Source organism: Thermobia domestica, chromosome 10 (genome assembly GCF_964235325.1).
Source record: "Thermobia domestica chromosome 10, izTheDome1.hap1.1, whole genome shotgun sequence".
Classification (NCBI taxonomy): domain Eukaryota; kingdom Metazoa; phylum Arthropoda; class Insecta; order Zygentoma; family Lepismatidae; genus Thermobia; species Thermobia domestica.
The window spans coordinates 160,991,637-161,018,668 of NC_137463.1; the positions used below are offsets into that span (position 1 = coordinate 160,991,637).

The 27,032-nt window shown below is 36.3% G+C and overlaps 1 protein-coding gene and 1 long non-coding RNA gene across 2 annotated transcripts in view; one reads left to right on the forward strand and one right to left on the reverse strand.

Annotated features, from left to right (window-relative positions):
- LOC145662797 (uncharacterized) overlaps positions 1 to 20,138 on the reverse strand; it is a 91,183-nt gene extending 71,045 nt beyond the window's left edge. The window contains exons 1-2 of the long non-coding RNA XR_014127106.1: positions 20,077 to 20,138; positions 15,005 to 15,195 (exon numbers count right to left, since the gene is read on the reverse strand). This is a non-coding gene — a long non-coding RNA (uncharacterized LOC145662797). The remainder of the gene's footprint in view (positions 1 to 15,004; positions 15,196 to 20,076) is intronic.
- LOC145662796 (hydroxyacyl-coenzyme A dehydrogenase, mitochondrial-like) overlaps positions 13,110 to 27,032 on the forward strand; it is a 35,127-nt gene continuing 21,204 nt past the window's right edge. The window contains exon 1 of the mRNA XM_081728684.1: positions 13,110 to 13,415. Within this exon, the coding sequence (XP_081584810.1) occupies positions 13,293 to 13,415 (123 nt within the window). The 5' untranslated portion in view covers positions 13,110 to 13,292. The remainder of the gene's footprint in view (positions 13,416 to 27,032) is intronic.

The window sequence follows — 27,032 nt, forward strand, 5'->3', positions numbered from 1 at the left end:
TCGGAGTGCTCCTTTAACCGCGTATATTCGACGATAACCGTTTGGGATCAGATAAAATCTACTCGCCATGTAATTTTATAACAAAATGACGAGTGTCTATTTACTTTATTTCGTAGTTCTTCCATATTCACTTTCAAATGATCGGCGACAGTTGCCATCTAATAAAGTTCATGCGTTTGTTGCTTCTAGTACATAATCGCTTAGAAAGAGAAGCAATAAATGCATCAAATGTGGGAGATGAATTTAGAACACATAAATATAGCATGCTTAGCAGATCTTGTGCTGTTAGAGTATCTGAAACAGTATGTGCCTAAAGGACGTACCTCGAACATGACAGATATATGTCCCAAGAGACGACATAAAAACAAATGACTGTTAGAGTGCGAAACTGAGCCAGGTACATAAATGCTATATTTGCGATACATAGTTGCAAATATCAATTAGGTGTAACAATTACCTAAAACTGTAGGTAGCGGAAGTACATACTTAGCACATGAATATCATATGTGCGAAGTGTCGGGTACCTAAAAAGTAGCTGGGACACCTAAATGCCACATGTCTAGGACATTCTGTGCTGTTAGGGGTGTCCCCTTAGTAAGCTGAAGTGTTTGTGCAGAAGATGGAAAAATATATGTGGTTATTAGTAACAAATAGGAAATTTGAATGGTGATATTAGTTTTGTTTGGTTGTTGATTGTTCTGCAATAATCGCTATCGCTTAAGCTGTTCTCCATGAAAGTTTGCTTGCACTCCCGTCTTTCTGAGTTTGTATTCTCGTGATATAGCTCAATCAAACTTTAGCTATTATTGACTTTCTTCTTAGTTCTAAAATTCCATTTCTATCCGTGGATCAAAGTATAGTATGTGAATTTCCACAAGTAAAATATTCTGTGCAAAAGATTAGTTTAATTTTGCTGTGAGAAGACACATGTGGATCTGTATACAGGGTTAGTCAAAAGTATTGAGACAAGACAATAATAACGACATGCGTGAACGGAGGAAAAATGTTACAATTGGTATTATTGCAAAAACTGTATTGATTTTGAATGTGGTCTCTATGAAAGCCATCTTGAATTTCGCCATATTGCATATCACACAATATTGTTTTAAATGAAAAAGGTTATGATTTTACACTTCAACCTAGGCTTGGATATTCCCACAAATGAGAATGTGAACTCATTTCTGACACCATCTGTTTGAGACGGTGAGCTATGTTTGACATATATATCTAATAGAAAAAATGTATCATGACAGGGCAGTAACAAAGAGGCGCATAGACGCAGGAAAAGCAAATGTTACAAGTTGGCATTCGTGTAGAAAGTGCGTTAAATGATTTACTGTACATCATGGCAGTCATCTTGAATTCCGCATATTGTATACCACAATATTTTTAAATATATACTAGAATCTTCCTACAAATTACATTCATCGTCTGTTTCAAAAGCGTCGGAGTCTACATTATTTATTATTTCCGTAATTTCTCTGGGCGAAAATACGCACTATCAAGAACCACGACATGTCCTGGTGGTATTCATAGCTCAACTAAAAAGAGGAAGTGAATCCTAAGCAAACTACAAGAAAGACGTTGAAACAATCATACACATTTCCACTGGCTAATAGAGAAAGGGAATCAAAAATAGCTACATGTTTTTTTTCCTTCTGAGTACTCGTATCTTTTTAGGGAATATATACTTGACACAACATGTCATTTAAATCTACGCAATATGTGACCTATATGCATGAACGTCATATATATTCGTGAAAGTAAAGAGAAGGGACTAGTTGTATGCTGCTGTTGTTTTCTTCCGTCAACTGCGAGGTGAAAAGTAAACAGAAGGGACTAGTTGTATGATGCTGCTGTTTTCTTCTTCAACTGTGAGTTCAACTGCAGGAACTGACCTTGATAGGTGCGCGGCAACTAAAGTTGCCTCCTTGACTTTCCGCCTTGTAACAAGAGGGCAAATATAGTTGCCCATGGATCTCATAGTTCTAAGTATTTGCAGCTATACAGCGAGCTGTGTGCGTTCTGTGTCACTCCCTCTCTGCCCGTGGCTGTGTTTGCAAAAATATTGTTTGCTTATTGGGGTAAGGGGCTGTCCACATATTACGTAACGCTATTTTTTTTACCAATTTTTACCCCTCTCTTCCCCTTGTCACACTTCGTAAAGCAAGGCTGAACCCCCCCCCCATTTGGTACGTAACACTCTTTGAGTTTTGTTTTTCACCAATTTTGCTTAAACCCTATTTTGGGGGTTATTACAATAAAAAAAACTATTTTAATGTTAGAACTTTTTACTACAAAATGCTTGTATTCTGAATATATTTACATTGTTTTTAGTCAACAAATCAAAGTATTAGAAAATGATAGTATCGTACTAATATTTTAACCCCATAAAGTTGTTTAATTATCCAGTCTTAATTCTTTGAAATTGTATATTGTCGTTTTCTTAAGGAGATCGCACCCATCGGGTCACCGATGATTGGCAAGGAGGAAATAGGGTAAATGCGTCAGTAGTCGACCGAATTTGACAACTATCTACTTCGAAACTTTGCTAGTGCTGACTGGTTTATTACAAAAGAAAAAAAGTACATGCATTTTATAGAGTGCAATGTTATACACAAATACAATTCATTAAAAATATACACGATGTTTCAAAACAACATCGACAATGTTTCGGAGCTGATCCCTGACGCTAAGAGAAGACAAAAAGTATAGACCAACCTGGGTGCACAAATGCTTCCTTTTAGCACTATGGCCAGCCGAAAAACTGTCGGAAAAATGCAGAAACAGCCATAACTCGAGAACAAAATGTCGGATCGAAGTCTAGCAAAAGGAAAAGTTTTTAGTCGTAGATTCAATTAATGCACAATTCGATGTGGTGCAGAGGAGGGGCAAGAGTGATTCCCAAAGAAACAGAAGAATTCCTGGGATATTTTATGAAAAGTTAGCTGAGGAAAACTGGCTAGAATCAAGTGCATTAAGTCAACGAGCAAAAATTGTGCTAGATTGCCCAAGTTAAAAGAATGCTCTTAGAATTCATAAAAAGAAGAGATACACATGTTTGATTAATGTAGTTTGCCTCAGCACAGAATAAATTTTTCGAGGGGGAACTGTCCTGGGGGAGTTAGGGTGCGAATTACCGGGGGGAATGAGGGGTATTTTACCACCGAATCACATTTTGTTCCCCCCAAAGAAATCAACTGAAGTATCCCCACCGGGGATGCTCGCTTCTCCCTCCCCCCAAACTATGCTTAGTATAACGCCGAAATTTTACTGATTTTTGTCATTTCTTGTGAGTTTAATATCCTAGTTGTGTGGAAGATCTCAATATGAGCAGAAAAATTAACATATGATTATGATCGTGGGTATGGCTCGGAAAGCTACTTGTACAAGAGTGAGTACATTTAAACGCGCTCAGAAAGGTTAGACGTGGTGTGTGCATGTCAGATAGTATACGATAGTTATTGTTGATAGATTTATTGAATTAATCATATTTATGTGTGTCGGGGGCACGGATGTCTCTGGCGGGGGATAGGGTGGACATGTACCCCCAATATTTTGTTGAGGAGATGAAATTGAGCAATGCTGATCTATATGGAAAAAGTACAGAGATGTAAAATAAATGAATTTATGTGTTGTTATATATTGGATATACCATAATAGTAATATTCCCGTTAAGAAAGGCGGATATGTAGCTTATTTATTGCCCCCTCTCTTACTAATTATTAGAAACTTTAGTGTGGATCCTATATGACAAATGGATACACGCTGGATTTTTCCGTTTACCTGCAAATGTACATACTTGCACAGGTCCGCCACTGCGTTGAAAACAAAAACAACTCTCATTACTGAATATAATAATCTTTCGTTTGCCTTGCCACTACAGTCTCTCCCAATATATATATCACAGAACATAGAATTCCAGTAAGTGACTCGAATACAGGTACTAAAGAAGCTTAGGATAAAATATAAAGTTTCAACAAAAACTTATATATGAACCAAGTATTTAAAATTGGAATACTGCAAATGATATAGGATGACGAAACTATCTAGAAGTACTTACGAGTACTATCTAGAAGAATATCGAATAACAGTTTGATTGGGAAACATTGATTATAGGAGGTAGAAGGACTAATGATGAAATGGTCGTTACAGCAGAATCTGAATCGAAAATTAACATGATGTCAGAGAGCATAAGGAAAGTCTCTGCAAATAATACGAAATGAAAATAAATATGAAAAAGATTAAAGCAGTAATGGGTAGATGATGGAGGCTGTGATACATGTCTGAGAAAAGCAGTAGCTAATTTAGGTGTCTATTACAATACCTACATAGTGTTATTAACGTAGTTGTAAAATGTAAACTTTAAAAAGAAACAGCAGGTAAGATGATTCTGATGAAAAGCATACTGTGTGAGCCACTGAATGAAGAATTACAGAAAAGACTGGGATGAAACGTATTGCATTGTAAGAAGCAGAAACGTTGCATTACGAGAAGACAGCACAAAATAATCGAGTTCTCGAAATTTGTACTTTGAGATGAACTTAAAATTTGGAACAATGACCCAATGAGGTACATTGGGAATAATGAGTAAAAAGAATATAAATATAAGTAATTAAGAATTTATTAAGATATTGTTGGAGAATAAATTATATGGTATGTAGCAGGTATGGTAGAAGAAAAACAAGGAAGGTAGAGAAGGAATAAATTAATGGATAGTATTAAGAGCATAATTCCTATGTCAAGGCAAAGGAGCTACCTAAAAATCATATTGTACGCAAACTTAAATTTGTAGCAGTAATGTAAGCAAATTATGGTGAATGGGTGAGTTAAGAGATTTTATCGCTTCTTCACTAAACGTAAGTACAAGGATATAAAACTCATATTTTTGGTTCCAAACAATACGTCTGGTACTTAGAGAAAGCATAGGCTGGTGGATGACCCATTTTATTTTCACTCAAACAAGTTTGCATCATTTACTTATCTTTGATCTATTTGAATTTCAAAGTTCCCTCTTTCACAAACTAAAAAGAAAATATTATTCTCTCTTTCATTATAATATTTATAAGTTAAGGTAAAATCCTATTTATAAATTACATTATTCGCTGTAAGTTCGATGTGCAGCTCACGACTTTGGTACCCATCGGAAACAATGAACAACAAATACAAACGAATATATGTTTTGGTTAACCTGTTGATTATATTGGTAAATGTAGTATGAGGATCCAGTTAGCTCATAATTCAAGTAAATTTCCATTTACTGATAATTTTAATGTAAATTTAGTTGGAGTCTAGTAGCATTCTAGTCGCCCGCGTCCCCCTCCCCCAATTTTAACTTGCTAGAGACGCTCATGTTCGGGGCATTATTGTCTCATTTTGAATTATTGCACCTTCAGTTTGTAAGTCCTGTTGGCCTAATTTTATCTCCCCTTAATATAAATTATCTAATTCGCACACTGTTCTGAGTGTATGACTTATCATTTTTGGAAAATACTGACATATGTGTGTTGCATGGGGGAGCACAGCTTTTGTAAGTGAAATTATTAAGAATGATTTGTATTTTATAACTAGACTTGCCAGATTTCTGAAGCTCCAAACCGGGACATTGTTAATACCAATATATTATCAAAACTTCTCGTGGTAAATTCTCAACTAGACAATACATATTTTTCTATGCACAATGAAAATTCATTGTGCGTTTTTTTTTTTTTTTTTTTTAATTCTAAGATTGAATCTCACAGTCCACTCAGAATTCAAACCAGGGGCGAATCCAGGACGGACTTCGTGGGGGGAGGAGTTGTAATACTGCTACTTAGAGCTACTTTTAAGAGCTCCAAACTCTAGGATGGGTTTTATTTATATATATAGAATAAGAAAGTTTATACTTTTGGGAGGCGATCGCCCCTCTGGATCCACTCCTGATTCAAACAAATTTACGCTGCATAAGTAGGGCCTATTAGTATGCACAAAGACTATTTTTATTTTAGTACCTATTATTATTATTATTATTATTATTATTATTATTATTATTATTAATAATAATAATAATAATAATAATAATAATAATAATAATGCAGATTTTAAGTATTTTAGTCTCAAAATTTGCAGTTCAGTGCTTAAATTTGGTGTTCTACTTTCTCTGGCAATTCAATTTCTCTCAAGACTTGTTTCTGCTGAAATATATACCGGTAAATACATATATACAAAAAAAATAGCAAAACAAAATTTAACAACTAACTAATGTAACATCCGCAAAACGAGGAGGAAAGGAAAAACTACTGCACATTATTCAAACTTATACTTTTCACTCGAACGGACCTTTCTCAAAAAGCATTTATTGTTCTTTATTTTATCAAAGTATTGATTGTAAGTCGTTGCGGAGTTTCTTTTGCAGATCATTAGTCCTTTCATTTGTCGATTCTCCCATTAACTTTCTCTATGGAAAAAGCGCTAGAAGTTGTTAAATCACTTTGCGACTAGAAACTAAATTTCTCCGTCTGACCGGGACTAAACACAAAACCGGCCGGAACGCTGGGACGACCCCTTAAAACCGGGACGTATGGCAAGCCTATTTATAACCAATCCATTACCGGTACTTTAATCTCTCTCTCATCTTTCTTCCTTTTTTCTTTTTCTTTCTTTTTTTATTTTAGAATATAGGCCTATCCCTAGTGTGTTTACTTTACTGAGCTACAGTAATTCACTATTCACTATCATACGAACTTCTAACTTTATTATATACAGTATGTTACCTGTCTTTCTTTTCCGTCTTACTCTTATAAGTTCTCCTAGTAGAAGTTCCATACACACGTTTCGTTCACGATGCCCTTCCACTTTTCATGCCCTAACACGTTTCTGATACCCAAACTATGTAAAAGTTAAGAATCAGTGACAACACCAGAGGGGAATAGGAGGACGAGCGTTCGTCCCATGTGACGACGCCTGCCCCCTGCAGACAAATTGTATTATGATATAGGTGAAGCCAGTGGCGTATTTACGATTTTGTTTCGGGGGCTTTGCTAACTTTATTCCTGGTAATGTGAAAATTCTGCAAGATTTTTCATTTACTTTAATATAGTAAATACAATTTCGGGGAGTCTTAAGCCCGAAAGCCCCTCTAAATACACCACTGGGTGAAGTAATATAAAATCACCCTTTTCGTATACAAAACTTTGCTGTCTCCCGATGTTTTCTGTCCTTCCACTTATTCCCACCTAATTAATTAAAACTGGCGTCGTTATTGCTAAGAATAATTCAGTTAGTTCTTGGGAACGCCTGCTAAATCGTAGTGTGAAATATGCTAATATGAAGGTTCTTCAAATACATATCCTCACATATTAATGTCTAGACCTTATCAAATAGAAATTGAAGTAACTTGCACTATTTTTCGACGCACTATCCTGCGACTACGGTTTTTTTTTTTTTTAAACCTGGTTATGAGCCTCTTTACTCAGTCACTGTAGAACTATTTTCCTCGTTCCTCCATCAAAAGAAAATTGTCTGAACTGTTTCTTGTCCACAATACGACTAATAATGATAAAAGACTCACAAATGGAATTTAGTCCGTACCTTTAGCATTTCTTACAATCAACCTGCAACTGTAATTGTCAGCCTTTCGAAAATTATGAGCTCCATAGACTCCATCTTCCTTACAAACAATAGAATAATAATACAACGTATTAAAAACTTATCGGTGACCCATAGACAAACAGTAAGCAACCCCTGAAACATGAAATGAAATATTTCAGTTTAACGATCAACGATTATGCTCTTGAGGCTATGGAAGACAATTATTAAGGCAAGTGAATGATAATGGAAGATATGGTGGAATGAGAATTTGGAAGGAAATTGCAGTATCCCGAGAAATACTCACACACAATACGATAGTGTCCAACACAAAATTACTTATCTGGGGTCGAACCAAAGATCCCACGTACCAGAGGTAACCAGTTTACCACTGAGCAACCGCCCTCCCCAATCCCTGAGAGACGCGGACAACCAGTTAAGAATAACTGACCTAGAAAAACTTACCGTGTCCGAACGAAGGAAACTCTACGAATTCCACATTCTAACCGTTTGTACTTCTTGTATGTTGGTTTATCTCACACAATATTTACTAGACCGATACATCTGTCAGAATCATAGTGTTTCCTCCAAAGTAGGGGGACGGTAACTTAGTGATGGAGTGCTTACTTCTGGTGCGGGATGGGCCTCGTTCGATCCAGACGATAAACCAACGATCCAGTCGATAAAACGTACTGATACATCGTACTCGTGAGTTTTCCCGGGACTATCCTGTTTTCTCCTACATTATCATTTCACGAGTTATTTTCGATCTATTATCTGTCTCTATTATTGGATCGGATTTGAGGTTAGCATCTCTTCGTTAGCAAAGTTATATAAGATATGGAAGCTACGGATTAACGTGAGATTCGAACCGCTTGTGCTCCCGCTGGGAATCGGAGCCGAGTCTCCTATGACAAAGTCGCGTACGCTACCCACATCGCCATTAGTGATCTCTCTATTTTCATTCTACTATCAGAGATTGCCAATGCTGATTGAAATATTTGGTCGACGAAAGGACCCCACGTCCAAAAACCCTGACCCACCCAACACAAGTACATACTGATCATGTGTAAAGAATGTTCCTCGAGGTACATTGGAATGTACATGATAGGTACGTGAATAGAGCAATCATGTGAAATACACATGTAAGGAATAAGGTTACTTCCGCCCAAAAGTACGTGCATGACACATACCGAGGAATGTATCTATTATGTGTATATCACGTACCGTGTATGTACTTGACACATTTACTTGGCATTGGCATGTGCCAGGAATGTACTAGGCATGTCAGTAATGTTCCTTAGGGCAGCGCTATGCAACTGGGGGTGCGAGTACTTAAATACTAAGATCTTAACGCTTCATTTTTACGTTCGAATTTAGAAGCTTGTACTTCTAAAAAAAGCCAAGCAACTAACTCTGAAAATATATGCCCTCCTCCGGCATCTGTGTGGCAATTTAACTATCTATTAAAATACTACAGTAACATTTACGAGCGACCGAGCTCTAACCTATAATCTTAGCATTCAAACCTTTGATTTACGGTTATTTGTGATTTCACGTTTATAACAAAGACAAATATTTTGAAAAGAGTGTAGTTTAAATAAATTACTGAAATAAATATTTTTCACAAAGTTTATCCTTTTAAATTATTGTTCAAAGGCCTTTGCCTTTAGTAAGCCTTCTCCGAAATACATGCAAATGAATTGTGCTGCCATCTTTGGAGCTCTTTTAAAATACACATATATGTTTCTCGACAATGAGATCTCAGAAACTACAGGCTCTAGAAAGATGACGTTTTCACTGATCGATTGCAAATTTCATGTAGATTGTCCAGTTCTAATTGAATATTTAAAAAACATGGGCACTATTTCTTTAGTACATTTTTACGGGTACATTGGAAGTGTTGAACTTTCAAAAAAATAAAATAAAACATCATATCCTAATCATTACACATTCCAACACCACACTGTTGTATATAGCGGTTGTATATGTCTCCGGCATTTGTTTCATAGCCAAATAATAATGGAAAAGGAAGGCTAAATCAGTAAAAGATGTTTCACCGGTTTCAAGCTTATTGCCACTGAAAAGCGACATTTCCTGAAGGATGTCTATATTATCAGGCTGACTTTCGTTAAGGAGTTAGTTTATACTTAAACTTACGTCTTCCCGAAAATTTTATTTAACGTCTAGTTTTAACGTACAGGTTTTGAACTAATTCTCTGCTGTGTAACGTCACAATATAACCATCAATGCTAATTTTATGAGGACAATTCTGACAGTGGGGTTTAGAATGTTACAACCTAGAGAACGCATCAAACGTCAGAAAATTGCAAAATGACACACACAATATATTACAATGTGGCTAAACTCAGAAAGTGGCTATAGAAGTGAAAAGCATATGGCTAAAAAGCCACTATTGGCTCTTTGGAAATTATGTGACTAACGACGTTCTCAAAATGGCCAGATCTCGTCACAAAGTGGCTAAATTGGCAACCCTAGTCGCAATACGAAGCAACTTACGCACAACCATGCCATGGTACATGGGGTATGTGCCATTCACATTCCTCACATTCCAGTGAAGCATGTAAAAGTACCTTTCAAGTGTCAGAAATTCCTCGAAAGGCACGTACCTAGCGACACGTGCTATGCATATGAAATGTACATTTTTCAAGTACCAGGTACGTAAACGGTACATATGGAACTTAAATGGCACGTTCCTAGAATGTACCTGGTTGGGTGGGGAGATATAGCCTGAAAAGCCTGACAAGTATAAAATGCTTAAATGAAGAATATTCTATGGAGAGTACCTGATTTATTTGTGTTGAGAAAACACATATGTAGAAAAAATATAGGGTTAGTCAAAATGTTGCGACAGACTAGCAATAACGATACGCGTGGACAGAGGAAAAGTAAATCTTGCAGGTGGGTATTGATGCAAAAACTGCATTGAATGGGGTATGGCATATACGGTACCTTTGATTCTGGGATATTGGATATCACAAAATATTTTTTGAATGGAAAGAGGTAGGTTTGATTCATCAATTTAGGCTAGAACCTTTTCACAAATGAGAATATGAACTTATTGGATCAAAAGATCCAATATATTTAAATCAAAATTTTTCATGTAAACCTTATATCTGAAGAACTACATAGAGTGTAGTCAAACTCAAACCATCAATTAACTCAGTATGATGTTCTTATTCCGTAAAAAATACGAAAACTCGATTTAGGGTCCAGTCAAACGTTTTGTGGCCCCAGATCCCACAGATATGCTGGCTAGGCTAAAGGAGACGGTGATGATGAGAAGTGAATGAAATGATGGAATGAAGAAAGTAAGAGGAAACGAGAGAACCCCGAGGAAACCCACCCACATGCTGTTTATCCACCACAAAGTTCACCTGGCGCGAGCTGAGATTGAACCAAGGAACCGAAGCACCAGAGGTGAACGCTCTACCACTGAGCCACCGAGACCCCAAGAGTGATCCAATGCAGCAATATTCATTACGTTTTATAATTTGTAAAATGCATTTGTTATTACACAGTTCGCACCATATTTGGCCTTCCGCAATAATGTTTTTCATGATTTTAGGATGAAACGTCCTAATAGAAAATATGTTTTTTAATGAGTGGAGAAAAAAGACTTTGTAATGATATATTTAGAGAATCTGACTAGGGAATGAATACTAAGCATCTTAATTCAGAACCTTGGAAGAGAAAGGGCGAATTCTGAAATCGGGGTGTTAGGAAATCAAGCTGAAAGTTTTGCAAGTGCATTAAGATAGCAAGGGCGAATCTTTGTTTATCGTGAAACTGTGAGAAAACTAAGGACGAACCAGGGCGAAACGCGGTATCTATGTTGTCCAGACCAATTTTTTTCGGGTTCACCCTTTCTCTTCCAAGGTTTTGAATTGTACCTCCAAATCTTCTGAATAGTTGGATTGATGTACTGTACCTCTCTGGACACTTTTCGCTGAGACAATCGGTTCAATGTTTAGTTTACTCGAAATATTTAAAACAGCTTTCATTAAATGCTTGAAGATTTTAAATGAACGTTTTCTGTCTTCTTCGAATATGGACACCAACCATATTCACGTAATCTTGGACCAAAAACAGGCGCGCAAGCAGAAATTATTGTTGGGAGGGGTCCAAAATTGGTGGAGAAGGTCCAATACTACAACAAGACATTAAGTCTATGCAATATTAAACGGTGTTATTCTAAACCCGAAAAGATGATAAGCAATTGTTAAATACTGCCATCTGTTTTCTCAGAAAAAAATTACAGAACTAGATTTTTTTTCATAAGAAAGAAATGTGTGAGTTTAACGTACCATGATTGTACTCTTTAGACTAGGGGAGACGATGATTAAAGCAAGTGAATGATGATGGAACAATTGGTGGAATAAGAAAGTGGGAGGAAAAGGGAGTACCCCAAGAAAACCCACAAGCACAATGCTGTGCACTACAAACTTACTTGGCCGAGGGCCGAACCAGGAACCTCACGCACCAGAGGTAACCCCTTTTTATGAGAAAGAGTACAGATGAAGTCTTTATGCTACATTAAGAGTCTTCATCCCGGCGAAATTAAAATACCGCTAATTTTACAGTAATTATGTGATATCTTCAAATAAATAAAAGATAATTGAAATATGGAACAAGAGCGCCCTAGACAATATTATTTTGCGTGAGGTACTGTTATCACAAGTCACCTAGTGGCTTTCCGTTTTCAGCTGTTTAGAAACGCGAAAATAAATGCCGATTTTCAAAATGGCTCGAAATCGAAAGCAGATAAGTGAGTCGTGATAACGGTATCTCATGTAAAATAATATTGTCTATTGCGCTCTTGTTCCACATTTCGATTATCTTTTATCTATTTGAAGATATCACATAATTACTGTAAAATTAGCGGTATTTTAATTTCGCCGGGATGAAGACTCTTAATCATATCTCTGCTAAATAAGTGTAGCTTTATTAAGAAAGTGTACAAATGTAATATGTGCACTTATGAAGGCACCCCTGGAAGAGAAATATCAATAAGCAACTAGGCTAGCTTCAGTTTGGTAGAATATTTCGCTATAATTTGTAGTGATCAGGAAACACAGATCTTGAAGCTCACAAACTAGAAAGTAAATATGCACGCTGGCATCTTCCATTGTTGCCACTAATCGACAAAGATCAGACAGTGTTAATAATAGAAACAAAGTTCTCACCAAATAATACTAGTACATAGGGTCTACTTTGCAGTTCTCCTACTTTCACAAAGCAAAAGTATATTTAGCATTAACTTTTCTTCGAAGTGGACTTTTCTTGAAAAAATGAATACAAGAATTCAAGGAGGAGGGGCACCTGCTCCTTGCCCTCTCTACCTACGCCCATGCACCAATTTGAATTACATTAGTGCTGATATAGGCTACATTAGTCTATAGTACGTGAGACAAGTAATCTTGGCACAAATCCAAAACAGTACATGTTGGTTTCCCCGTTCTCGCGAATATAAACAACATTGGAACACGCCCCTCCGTCATTGAGTGTTTTCTAGTGATGCCCTCTACTTATCGCAAAACTTCGTTTTCTCATGGTGACAAGCACATTTCTCTGTTGCTGTGCGTGAGATTAATATCCCTCCCCCTTCCTTGCACACAGTTATTCAATTGCCCGCGTGTGTGAGAATAGGAAGTGTAAAACCACAGCTGTGAGCTATCCACGAGGTTTTCGTTAATATTTCCGTAATGGCAACTGCAGGAAGAATTTCTGTGTTGAAACGATGTTTGTCAACATCCCCAGCTGTATCAGCTGCTATTAAACAGGTTACAGTAGTTGGTGGTGGACTTATGGGATCAGGGATCGCTCAGGTAATTATCCTTTCGCATTTTCTGTAAATCATGTAGTCATGCAAGAGCAACGTAAGAATGAACCGGCTTATTTTATATGCGTAATACTCATGCGGCTAAGTTACTTCAAGGTCAGTCCAGAAATCCGGTAGTTTTTCAGACATTCTAACGCTAATCAAGGTCAGAGACAGATTCGTAGCAAGCAAAATAGTAGTAGCTTAGAATGCAGGATGAATACAGTGATAATTTAAGATTTTTGTTCGGGAGCGGCGATGGCATGATAAATAGGGGTTAAAAGTAGTACTGTGAATATCTTGGTAACCTATGTTGAGCACGATGTGAGAGAAATGCCTCGGTAGGAATCAGGGGCGGATCCAGGGAGGGACGATCGGGGTGATGCCCCTCCAAAAGAGGGAACTTTCTTATTTTATATATAAATAAAACCCAACTCAAGAGTTTGGAGCTCTTAAAAGTAGCTCTAAGTAGCAGTATACTTATACCCCCCCCCAGAAGTCCGTCCTGGATATGCCCCTGGTGGGAATTTCGTAGCAGGATCTGTGTGGGCCACCTCCTGAAATCACTGGAATAATGAATACTGTGTAGATTTAATTGTCCACTTAACGTACGCACATAGCGTCGCCCTAAAATGTCAAATCGTGTGTGTACAAGACAGAATCTTTGCGCACCTCAGACCGAGGGATAGGTTATAAATACTCCCAAACAAAAGCGAAGGACTGCTTTCATTTTTCCTTTTTTCTTTTCGTTTCTTTTTTCGTCGCATAAATTTCATAGATTCGCAGGCAGAAAAAGTAACAGACCATCAAAATCAAAACAAATTTCCTGTCGCCACAGGCGAATGGCACAGTGGGAAGAGGGATGGGTAGAGGAAAGTGACTCACTTTAATTCATAGTCCCATCAAACAGCGGGGCCGGTGTAACGGTCAAATAACGATATCCTATAGTTCGCGTCACCTGAATTGGCGTGTAGCATCAGCCAATAAGCTCGCAGTGCCCTATTACTAAACCTTCAGGAAGGAATCTAATCATGCATAAGTAATTGTCCACAAATACGAATAAAATCAATTATGAATGATTAGATTCCTTCCTGAAGGTTTAGTAATAGGGCACTGCGAGTTTATTGGCTGATGCTACACGCCAATTCGGGTGACGCGGACGGTAGAACTTGAAGCCAAGAATGGGGTTACAAATATTATCGTAAAAATATTACCTCACACATGTTAATAAAATATACTGTTACTACGTGGGCAAATATTGAACAGGAAAAAATGATTTGTAATGAACACGAAAATGTGTAATAGGCCTATTATCTCGGGTAAAATGTATGTCCCTAGCTAAATTTCATTAAAATACTTAGTATATTTCTCCGGTGTCTTCTCGTTCTGCCTAAAGGCCGTCTAGCACTTTGTAGAAAATATTTTAAATGATTTTATCTTTAGGCAGAACGGGTTGTATATGCCTATAATCGATATAATTTCATTCTGCTTATGGGTTAGATAGAGTACCAGTTTTTCAACTGACAAGGAAGTAACAAACTTTTTTCTTTCTTTTTTAATATACCGTATGAAACACTGCACATATTGAAAACTTACCTGATTTTTCATCTTATAATATCTTCACAGCGTAGCTTCCGTTACTTCATATTCTTCTGCGGCTGCATTGATTGAAAGACCACTGTTAACAGCATTCAAAGTATTTTTAATGTTTCATGGTCCCATGAACCATGCATTCCTCTTTCGGTTTTCCGTTTCTAATTTCTTACCGTTTTCTTTAAGAACGTAAACTGGAATCGAGAAATTAAAATAATTTTTATAACTAAAGCCCACATAAATAAATAAAAATCCTACAGATGAGAACAGAACAACAGCTTACATAATATGACTGTGGAATTTGAACTAAATTTACTACACTGTGCAAACAAAATGAAAAAATACACTATTATTTTATTTCGTACACATCAATAGTGGGATAAATAATTTCTTCTAAGCAAAGGCTTGGTTAAAGCGAGTGCAACAAGTTGACGAATCGCCAACTTGAACCTCTCAGGCTTCAGTCAACTTGCCCCGCAACGCCATTTTTTGAAAATAGTCATGCTCTCAAAGGCAGGCACGTAGCCAAGGGGAAGGGGTCCGGACCCCCCCCCCTTCGAGACCAGAAATGAAAAAAAATAAGAATGAAAAATGAAATTAAAAAAAGAAGGATCGCGTTAAAAATTTAAAAAAAAATCAGGAAGCTTTTGGTTACTCTTTCTTATGGGGAGATTTGTATTACTTGAAATACATGGTGGCGAGGTGAGCGAGATATCCTGGAAGAGTCAGGGACTTTGAAATTTCTAGAAAAGTTACGGAATTCTCAGAATTTATAGAAGAGTTACGGAATTCTCAGAATTTATAGAAGAGTTACGGAATTCTCATAATTTCTTCTACTAGCCAGGGGTATTTCAAGGGAGATTTCAAGCTTCCGAAAGTATAGTACCGTTGTGTAACAACGTGGACATTTCTTATCATAAATTTTCGTCATCGCATCCTTGCAGTGTCAAACATGTTATCTCAGAAACAATTTTCTACTGCTCCTTTAATCTGTCATTGAACACTAGTTGACGGAATAATAAAAACAAAAAAAATATATGGAAAGAAAGTTCTGTTAACATTTGATTCAACAGAGAAAGGAACGCAGATATTGTAAAATATTTTACAAGACATTATTGAGTATGTACTTTTTATAATAGTTGGGGTCATAATGAAAGGAAAATTTATATTAGAATGAATAGAGGAAGGATGTAAATATTGTAAAAATCTTTTTCAGCACGTGTTTTTTATTATTAGACCTATTATTTTACTCGAGATTTCTCATAGTTTGTAATTAAAATACCTACCAATATATCCTCATTTTATTGTCCTAACAAACCAATATATGTTGATAGTAAAGTAGTTTACATTGATCAATCTCCTGGGCATTCAGAATTTCATGTCATCCCCTCCCCCCGTTACGAAATCCTGGCTGAACGAACCAATATATGTTCCAATAAAATAGTTTAGAATTATCAAGCCCCTGTTGTGATTACCACTTTATTTCATGTCACGGACCCCCCTTCCCTCCTTCACGAAATCCTGGCTACGTGCCTGACAAAGGGCTATTCTGTTGTAAAACTCTGTCAGTAAGTACTTCGATAAACAGCGAGTTCGTGCACTATTCCAAGTAATGAATTCTACAAGTATCTAAATACTATGTAGAAACATTTTTACTTCTCTGAAAAATAAACTGCAATATATATATATATATATATATATATATATATATATATATATATATATATATATATATATATATATATATATATATATATATATATATATATATACAGGGTGGGCCATTTTAATTAATCCACGGAAATATCTGAAAAATGATAAAACATAGAACAAATGTTTGAAGTACACGTTATATATTGCTAAGGGGGAAAACAATTTCCGCCAAAAGTACCCCTCCTCACCCCCGGAAATGGGGGTAACGGGAGGTAACTTTGAAATGTCAAATGGGAACATGGGTCGAGTAATACCTCGTTCGAAAGGTCTTGGAAAACTAAGTAACGCTGTACCAAATTTTTTTTATATGGAGCACCAGTTTCAAAATGGCCGCCATGATATAGTTCGGAAACTCCAGTAGCCGTAGTATGAAAACCATGGGAGGTAAATGAATGAAACAAAATTTCAATACGTAAATATCATAGGGCATATCGAATGATGTGACCCCTGCGATTCCAGCGGCTTCCCTGAAGGGATCTTGTGAGCTAACTTCAAAATTTCAATGTCCGACCGGACAACGGTTCGGACGTACGCTTGACCTACCCAATGCTGTTTGGAAGGCAGACTTCAGGGATAGAGAATTAGTGCACTCAGTTAATGCGGATGGCCACAGTCAAGGGCGCCCATAAGGGGGGCAAGGGGGGCTCTCGCCTCCCTAGAAGAAATTGTGCTTCGGAATATCGAAAACTCAATAGAATTTTTAGAATAGCTACAGCAAAATTTGAAACTATATTTGAAATGTCGCTTTTTCTTGCCTCCCTTGGAAACCACAACATGGGCGCCCTTGGCCACAGTTACATTTTGATTAACTATTAGCACTCATGTCATATTGTGAGCTTGAGGGACGAAACAGTGTGTACGTATATCCCCGAAATGCTTTTCGAATAACCAGCACGCATTGCATAAAAGTTTCTGTGGCGACGGAGATTAGCAAATTCACACGTTTGTAAGTTCCAGCAACTGCATTATTCGAAAACTTCTTTCGTATAACGTTCCTTCTGTTTTCGCATCAAATCATACTTAGCCATACAGATATGCGTTACCATTCAAATAAAATTTCACCTTTTTTTAGTCACTACAGCGTCATCCTTACAAACAAATGTTTCAACCATACCATACCTATTTGTAAGGTAGCCTTAATTTGCGAATTAAAGTAGAGTTCTCATTTGAACTTTCACTGTTACTTTCCACCCCACTCACATACAGAGCACAGAACAAGATTATTTTGCAGGACTTGGATATCTCTCTATACATTATGGCAATTTTACTCTAACATTTTTATCTCTGTTGTATCATTCTCGAGCCTTGGAACGCCTCCGTGGTTTTCCTATTTAATTTTCGTTATTTTCATTTATCTCTACCCGTATTCATACTATGGGCACTAGACGTTTTCTTAGACACATTCACCATGTCTTGGCGATCATTTTGAAAACGGTGTCTCATGTCGAAAATATTCTTACAGAAGCTGTTTGATATTCATTTGTCTATGTAACATGATGTTACTCGCTTCAAGTTGCTATTTGAAATTTTCAAGTTGGCCCCGGAGACCTTTCAGTGAAGTCACCACGACAACACCTCTCGATGTGCCTTACGTCAGTTACCTACTCCAGTTTTTCTTCTGTTGATTTATCTCCAATCGTTTTCATACTACGGGTACTAAACCTTTTCTCTGACACTGATACTATGTTTCGGCGGCCTTTTGAGAACACTGCCATTTCACCTCAATTGTTTTCTCCTGCAAGATGTTTGATTTTGCAAGATTTATCGAACGACTCATGTTACTATTTGAAATCTTGAAGTTGGCCCCCAAGACACCTTTAGGGAGGCCACTGGTACAGGGAGCACACCATTCGATATGCCCTATGATATTTACGTATTGAAATTTTGTTCCATTCATTTACCTCCCATGGTTTTCATACTACGGCTACTGGAGTTTCCGAACTATATCATGGCGGCCATTTTGAAACTGGTGCTCCATATGAAACAAATTTTAGTACAGCGTTACTTAGTTTTCCAAGACCTTTCGAACGAGGTATTACTCGACCCATGTTCCCATTTGACATTTCAAAGTTACCCCCAGTTACCCCCATTTCCGGGGGGTGGTGAGGGGTACTTTTGGCGGAAATGGTTTTCCTCCTTAGCAATATATAACGTGTACTTCAAACATTTGTTCTATGTTTTATCATTTTTCAGATATTTCCATGGATTAATTAAAATGGCCCACCCTGTATATATATATATATATATATATATATATATATATATATATATATATATAATATTCTTATCTGCTGTACAAGACTCAATCTCCGTATTTCTAAAACTACCATCTCAAAGTGAAGCCTCAAGGTTGTCAACTGTTGAATAAGTTTCCAGCCTGAAATCATACACATGCTAGCAGATGTGATTGATTCGTTAACTTGCCCCGTTCACCATCTTGCCCCACTGTCCTGTATTTCGGGGACCGCCTTTAAACCTTACAGTGTTTTTCCGCATAAACAAAAACACGTGTCGAGTTATTTCCTGTTTATTCGAAGCAAATCGGATGGGGACAATTGGTAAACACGAATTGCCACATTTTACATATACAATATCTACCCATAATTTCATTTGCTTCGGTTCACTTCTTCCTGCGCTTCTACGGTAATATTTTTTTTCGGAGGAGGCCTTGACCCCCACAGAAATATCAGACGTATGGGATCCCGGTACTTAAAATTTGATATCCCAAGTTGAACTTACACAGGAGAGTCCCACAAGTTGCCGCTAAAATCGTATTGCCACATAGCACATCTAATAGAGCATCATGAGAAATGAAAATGAGCAAAATTTAAGGTGCTATGGACCAGAAGGATAAGATCTACTGGGCTTTGTTAGGTTGTCAATTGATGGAACTTGAACCTCTCAGCTATTTCGTTAGTTTTAACTCCATAATGCGTTAGCATAAGCTGTTTTAATTCTTCATACGATTTTTGTGCTGGTTTACTTGGCGTGCACAAATTTCTCAACTCTTCATAAGCTGGACCCCCTATGACAGCCAAAAATGTCGCTACTTTCCGACCCTACCGACTGCGCCATTTGTTAGGTCATCAAAAATTAGTTAGTGCAAAGGTATTTACTTTAATTAACTTCTTAAACTAGTAGGATTTACAAATGAATGACTATACCACTTTCTTTCCCGATCTATCTTTACTTCACTTATACCACTACATCCACTAAACAGGAACCTTCCTGTATTCTGAAAACCATTTAAGTAATGTAAGCCACATCTGCTATACAATACACTTGAAATATCAATAGCCACATTAGGCTATAATACCTCCTGAACATACAAACAACTACAGCCACTATGGTTTATAACAAACCTAATTACCACTTCAGCCACTTCTGGCTCATCTCAGACATCAACTCAATTACACATATAAACAATCACCTAGTTACCCTTTTTATTTTCTAAACCTAATTACGCTTTTCTTTTGTTTACACTATCTATATACTAACCTTTAGCACTTTTCACTCCCAACATCTTCCTTGGTATTACCTAAAAACGAACTGCACCACCAGACTCTCAACAGGCTTCAAAATTTGAATATCCAAAAAATCATATTATGGAATTACGTACGTTTAAAGTGAACTCACCATAAAAATATTTTGCTTGAAATAGCACCATATACAAGTGTTCACGGATTTAAAATGCACTATTATCACTAAACATAACAGTGAAGTGTAGAGGTACAGTATTGCACACAATTGGAGTACGTGTGCTAAAAATGTACAATGGAGAAGTCTGATATGTGACAACAGATGATAAAGGAATTTGGGTCTCAAACTATGAATTTAGTTCAAATTCATAACACAGATAATATAACATAACAAAATGTCAGCAGTGTCACAAAATATTGATGCATTTGAAAAACGAAATTGAGTGATGCCATTTTTACGTCCTGTATCAGCTCCAAAACTATACAGGATTGTAAAGTGGGATCCGAATCACTAAGAAAGAGAAAGATTACAATAAAATGTAAGATGAAAAGTACAACAAAAACATGCCCGAGGCGGGATTGGAACCCGCGATGTCCAATATGTCGGTTGTCTAGCCTTCTAGCCCACACGGCTATCCTGGCCGACTAAAAACGAAATGAGTTAGTAATAAAATAATTATATTTCCAATCTGAGTATGGTAATATTACAGTGTATAAACATAATCATATGGTATGTAGGAGAGGAAGTAAAAGAATATGTCACTTAACACGAAAGACAGAAACCAAGAAATTACTCTTCCAAATATTGATAAGATAATCGAGAACCAGATTACAGAATTAGAAAACACTTGTTTCTTTCTTTACGTGTATCGTTTCATTTTCGCGAGTTGTCTGCTTATTCATCGGGACTACAGAAGTATAATGCAAAATCCTCACTTGTTTCTAGTGCGTTCCTTTATTACCCTTTGTTGCAAAATATCAGACTTCTCTATTGTACGTTTTCAGAATTTGTAGCTCCAATAGTGTGCAATACTGTACCACTACACTTCACTGTTATGTTTAGTGATAATAGTGCATTTTAAATTAGTACACACTTGTATATGTTGCTATTTCAAATAAAATATTTTTATGCTGAGTTGCCAACACTGCTTCACCTATGGCAACACTGTTTGTGGTTTTCTATAGGGCATTTTGTTCTCATTACGTTGTGCGACTTTTGTTTTGATTGCTTCAACGGTTTTCAAGATATTTACTATAAACGTACATAATTCCATGATATAATTATTTTGGATATTCAAATTTTTAAACCACGTAGGTCCTATCCTTCTGGTCCATAGCACCTTAAATTTTGCTTATGTTCATTTCTCGTGATGCTCTATCAGATGTGATATGCGGCAATAAGATTTTAGCGATAAGTTGTGGGACCCTCCCGTGTTAGAAGCACATCCCACCGACACAATACATACACACAAACACACATATATTGGGTATATGTATTCCCTGAACTGCGCCTCAAGCTCAAGAAATTTCTGAATGAGCCCCTGCCTCTCCTTCAGACTTAACCGTATCATCATAACTCAAATCAATGATGAAAAAGAAAGGAAAGCATGTTGGTTTCACATTATACGTTTTAACATGATTTCGTCACCAATAATAACTTCGTATACCGGTACTCGTAAAACATATTATTCAACCTCCCTTTCAATTGACATTTACGTTAAGTGGTAAAATCTGTGCGCTTTACCCTCCATGTAAATATTAACGAAGTAATTTAGAATTATCATGTTACTTATTTCAAAACGATTTAATAAAGTTGCTTCAGTTGAGGGAAATGCATCATACGTACTTTTCGATTTTCCAGAAGGGTAATATTAATTCAGAGGGACCCATTTGAAGAAATCCGATAATCATGTTTAATGTAGACACATCTCAAGGTGGATAACACTGAAATGTGTCTGCATTAAACATTGTTTTCAAATTTGTTCAAATTGACATTAATGAAATACTAGTTTTTTATTTACTAAATGAAATGTGGAAAGCACATTGCTTAGAACGCAGATTACATATGAAATTGAAATTGCGATTATTGTAAATAATATTAACTAGAATAGTTTTCAGCACATATGCATTCATAATACGTATATATTGAGATTTCTAGTGATTTAAAATAAATTATTTCACTTTATATTTTCTACATACCTGAGTTTGTACATATATCTTGTTTGTTTGTGTAATATTAGGGCCTATGAAATATGCGATGTCATTGTTTTCCGAAGAAACTTTACGGAACTCCGTATCTCAAGTGATTTTTTTACAGCTAGGATGAAGGTTCAATTTCTCATAATCTCATTCTGCACAGAACTATGAAAAGTGTAAAGGAAATTTCAAGGAGCAAACTTTGTCCAGAGTCTTAACCTTCGAATCATTACGAAGCAAATAATGAAAAACCGGGCAACCTTGGACTTTGTTGAAGCTTAGGAGATTGTTATTTTACTAAAGAGCAAGATAGACAGTGATTTAGTTGGAAAACAATATTTACCGGAACCCTTTTAACAAATGAAATGAAATGAAATCTTTCAGTTTTACGTCCCACGTTTATACCGGCTAGGCTAAATAAGACGGTGATGATGAGAAACGAATGCAATGGTGGAATGAATAAAATTGGAAGAAACGGAAGAACACCGAGAAAACTCACAAATACAGTGTTTGTCCACTACAAAGCCCACTTGCTGTGAGCTGGGATCGAACCAGGGACCCACGCTACAGAGGAGAACGCTCTACCACCACGAATTTAACAGTCTTCGTGTGGACTCAGATTGGGTTTCAACCAGAGCTGGAAAAATTAACGAAATTTAACTGATTACAATTAAAAATTAAGGCTGTGAAAGAATAATTGATTAAACTAAAAATTAATGTCAGAATAAATAAGGATTAAAATTAGTCTAAAAATTAATTGATTAAAAATAAAATAATTTTTCCTACTATGCATTGTGAATTGTCGTGATATGTGAAAGTTAACATGTAATGTAATTGATAAAATTAAAGACTTTAGGAAAAATAATCGATTATTATAAAAAATTACTGTTTTCAGGAACTGATCTATATAAGTAAAAATGAAAGTGACTATGTTTGTGACTTAGAAACTCCTAAACCATCCTAGAATTTTCAGCATAGATGAGGTTCGAGCCAGGGATGATTTTCGTCATACCGCAACTTAAGGGAGGGGAAGGGAAGATATATTAAAATGATCGAAAATGACCGATATTAGTGTCGAATAGTGTTGTAAAAAAAACTTTTTTTCTGTGAAGTTTTTTCAATAAAAAACCGTTCTTTTTCAAATTTCTGTTTTTTTCCTGATACCGGTAACTATTGTTCATTGACTTATGTTGCAGATAAGTGAAATAATCAGCAGAACTTGAGTCGAAGCCCTCGTACCTTACAAATCCTTATTGTTTCTTTGTACATATACGAGCAAAATTGTGATTAGTGTAGGGTCGGATCAAGGACCGACTTCTGGGGGGAGGGGGACGGTGGGTTGTAATACTGCTACTTAGAGCTACTTTTAAGAGCTCCAAACTCTCGGATGGGTTTTATTTATATATAAAATAAGAAAGTTTCCTCTTCTGGGGGGGTGATCGTCCCCCCTGGATCCGCTCTGGATTATTGTACATTTGATTACATTTTTTCACTAGTAACTCGTGTTGTAGTAGTAGTTATAGTCTTAAATAGTAATAGTCTCGTTGTTGTAAACGATAATTTCATAAGAAAAATTTTCTCTCCTTTTTGCAACTGAATAATCCAGTTTACTGTATAATATTTAGTACAGCGAGACAAAACAAGAAATAAGGTTTTTTCGTCTTATCTCGTAAATTTTTAAAATGTCTCGTCTCGTCTGGGTTCCCGAACAATTTTCCTCGTCTCGTTTCGAAAGTTTTCTTGTTTTGTAAATTTACCTACAAAATTTATAGCCTGATGTTTTTCTTACTTCATGTAAAAGTTCTCGGGATCCTTCCCCGTCAATGAATATAGGGTGAGGGAGGAGGTAGCGTGAGACGACATAAATGGAGTGTCTCGACATAGAGGTTTCATTAGCAGCCATAATTATTAAACTATGTAAGATTATGAATACTTTTAATGATTAGTTGACCCATTAATTACGCATGAAATACAGTACTAATTGCATATGAGTTACTGTGATAATTTTTTTTTCAAACTTTTGATAGTAGTGTCACTTTCTATAACCTCCCAGCAGACAACCCTTTATCAGAAGTGAGCAGTGTACAAATGAGCCACCGTGCTCTCATCAACCATCTTTTCGTAACTATGGCCTCCTATCAAAAAATCACATCCAACATCTAATCTTTTGGTAGTATATTCTGCTGTATTGTGAGGACCTGCATTTTTTAGACCTCCCAACTATGCTATGGATAACTGTCGGAAGTCTTTAGAACGGCTTTGTCCGTCCGTGTCTGTCGGTCGCCAGGCATCAGAGCAAAAATGGTAAGAGATACCGAGGTGCAGTTTTTTGTAGGTCTAATTGATTCAGCACCCAAGGAATAGATTCCATCTCCTACAATAACTCGTATTCAGACTAGAAGTAGTTCGTATTAGTCATTCCGATCTCAACTTTTATCCTCATAGAACAAAAACAGTAATAGATAGCGAGAAGCGGTTTTCTGAAAACGATTCAACGCCAAGGTCGTACCATGATCATTCCGAACACTCTACCAAAACTGGAAATGGTTGAAATTTAATATTAATTCTGGTTTCAATAGATTTACGCAAAGCAAAATCGACAAGAGATATCGAGATGCTTTTTTTTTCAATCGATTTAGTTCTAAGAATCGATACCATCTTCTTCATTAACCCTCTATTCAAACCGAAATGGTTCAAAAAAACCACTTCCAGTTTTAAGACTTATCGCTATAAAACAAAAATGGTAGGTAATTGATAGTGGTAATCGGTTTTCTGCAATCGATTCAGTATCTCAGGAGAACATATCTTCGTAACCTGTAACACTCTAATAAAACCGGAAGTGGTTGAAATTTACTATTACTTCCAGTTCTAATACTGGTTTTCATAGAACAAAAACGCTAAGAAGTATCAAGATGCGGTTCTTGCAAATTAATTCAGCGTTCCAAGAATTGGTTCCGTCCTTTCCGTTAACCTTCTGTTCAAAGCGGAAGCGTCAAATTAATGATTTCCGGTTTCAACGTTTATCAAAATAGAACAAAAATGGTAATCTACTCGTATAGCGACAAGGTGCTTTTTGCAATCGATTTAGGGTGTCGAGAGAACATAGCACCACAACCCACAATACTCTACCAAAACTAGAAGTGGTTAGAATTTACTACTACTTCCGGTTTGTATACTGATTTCCGCAGAGCAAGAAAAGTAAGAGATGTCGAGATGAAGTTTTTTTGCAATCGATTTAGCTTCCCAAAAGTAGGTTCTATCTTCTTCCTTAACCATTATTCAATCTCGAAGTGGTTCAAATTAACGATTTCCGGTTTCAACATTTATTCCCATAAAACGGAAACAGTAAAGCGAATAATAGCTTTTTAAGATGGATTCAGCGTCCGAGGAACAGGTTCTATCTTTGATCTTATTAGCAACTAGTAGTTATAGATGTACTACTTGATGTTTGAATATTGAGTTCCTGTAATTTGGAAGTCTACCATACTTTCACACTGTGAAACGAAACTCATTTGTCTTTCTTTAAATTAACATTCCCTCACACTATTGTATACTGTTTGCAGTTTCTTATCAGCAATATTACATTAGGTAAGTTATGAAATGTTATCGTATCATCGTAAATATGTAGATAAGAATTTCTGTTGGTAGGAATTTAGTTCAATTGATAAAAGTTAGTATATAATTGACGTAACACTTATACCCTTACATTGGATGCGACTGACCTTCGCACTTTTGAAGATCATTCAACTTTATCTGCTGAACTTAAAACTACAAGATGAGTCAAAAGTCCTAGGACACCCTTTCTTCTCCGAAACAGAGCAGATATTGTCCAATCCAAGTTCACAATTTTGCATCGGGATATGGGCTCTATGTTTGACTGTAATTCCGATTCGTAACCTTCTTTTGATCCGCCATATTAAATCGAAATAACTTTTTTTTTTTTTTTAAATGGAAATTGGATCACGTAAAAACAGGGGTCCCCAAACTACGGTCTGCGAGCTCCACCAATCCATCCCGCCACAGTTTCCTTTGATTAAATTGTAAAATTTATTACTAAGTAAATCATACAAACTAATCAGATATTTTTATATGATCAATTAAGGAACACAACTGACATAATAACGAAATTGAACATTTTAGTTGTAATTAAAAATGTGAGATTAATCCTAATAACTTACAAGAAGTAATACACAGATAATCCATATAATGAAATCAAACATTATAATTATGATTAATGATATTTAAGTAGCTATAACTTTCCACTGACAATTATTTTCAGCTGTGGATCAAGTGGAAATTATCAGCAGCGACTTCAATTTCTCATCAGTTAACTTGGATCTGAAAATGTTTTTTGTATATTTTATTTTGGAGATTTTTTTTTTCACACAAGTAGTTCCGAAAGTGGTAAAATTGTTACGAGCAAATTTATGCAACTGATCAAACTGTGTGAGTGGAAGACTTTTATAAAATTCCAGCAGTGATGAATTTAAACATTATTCTTTAAAAATCACTTCAATAGAAAAATTTAATGCAAGGACAAAATTTAATATAGTTGGATAAGTGGTCTATTGGTTAGCGTTGTTACCTGGTAATCTGTCAATTCGTGATCGTACCTTCACTAAGATCATAGTTTTATTCAGGGG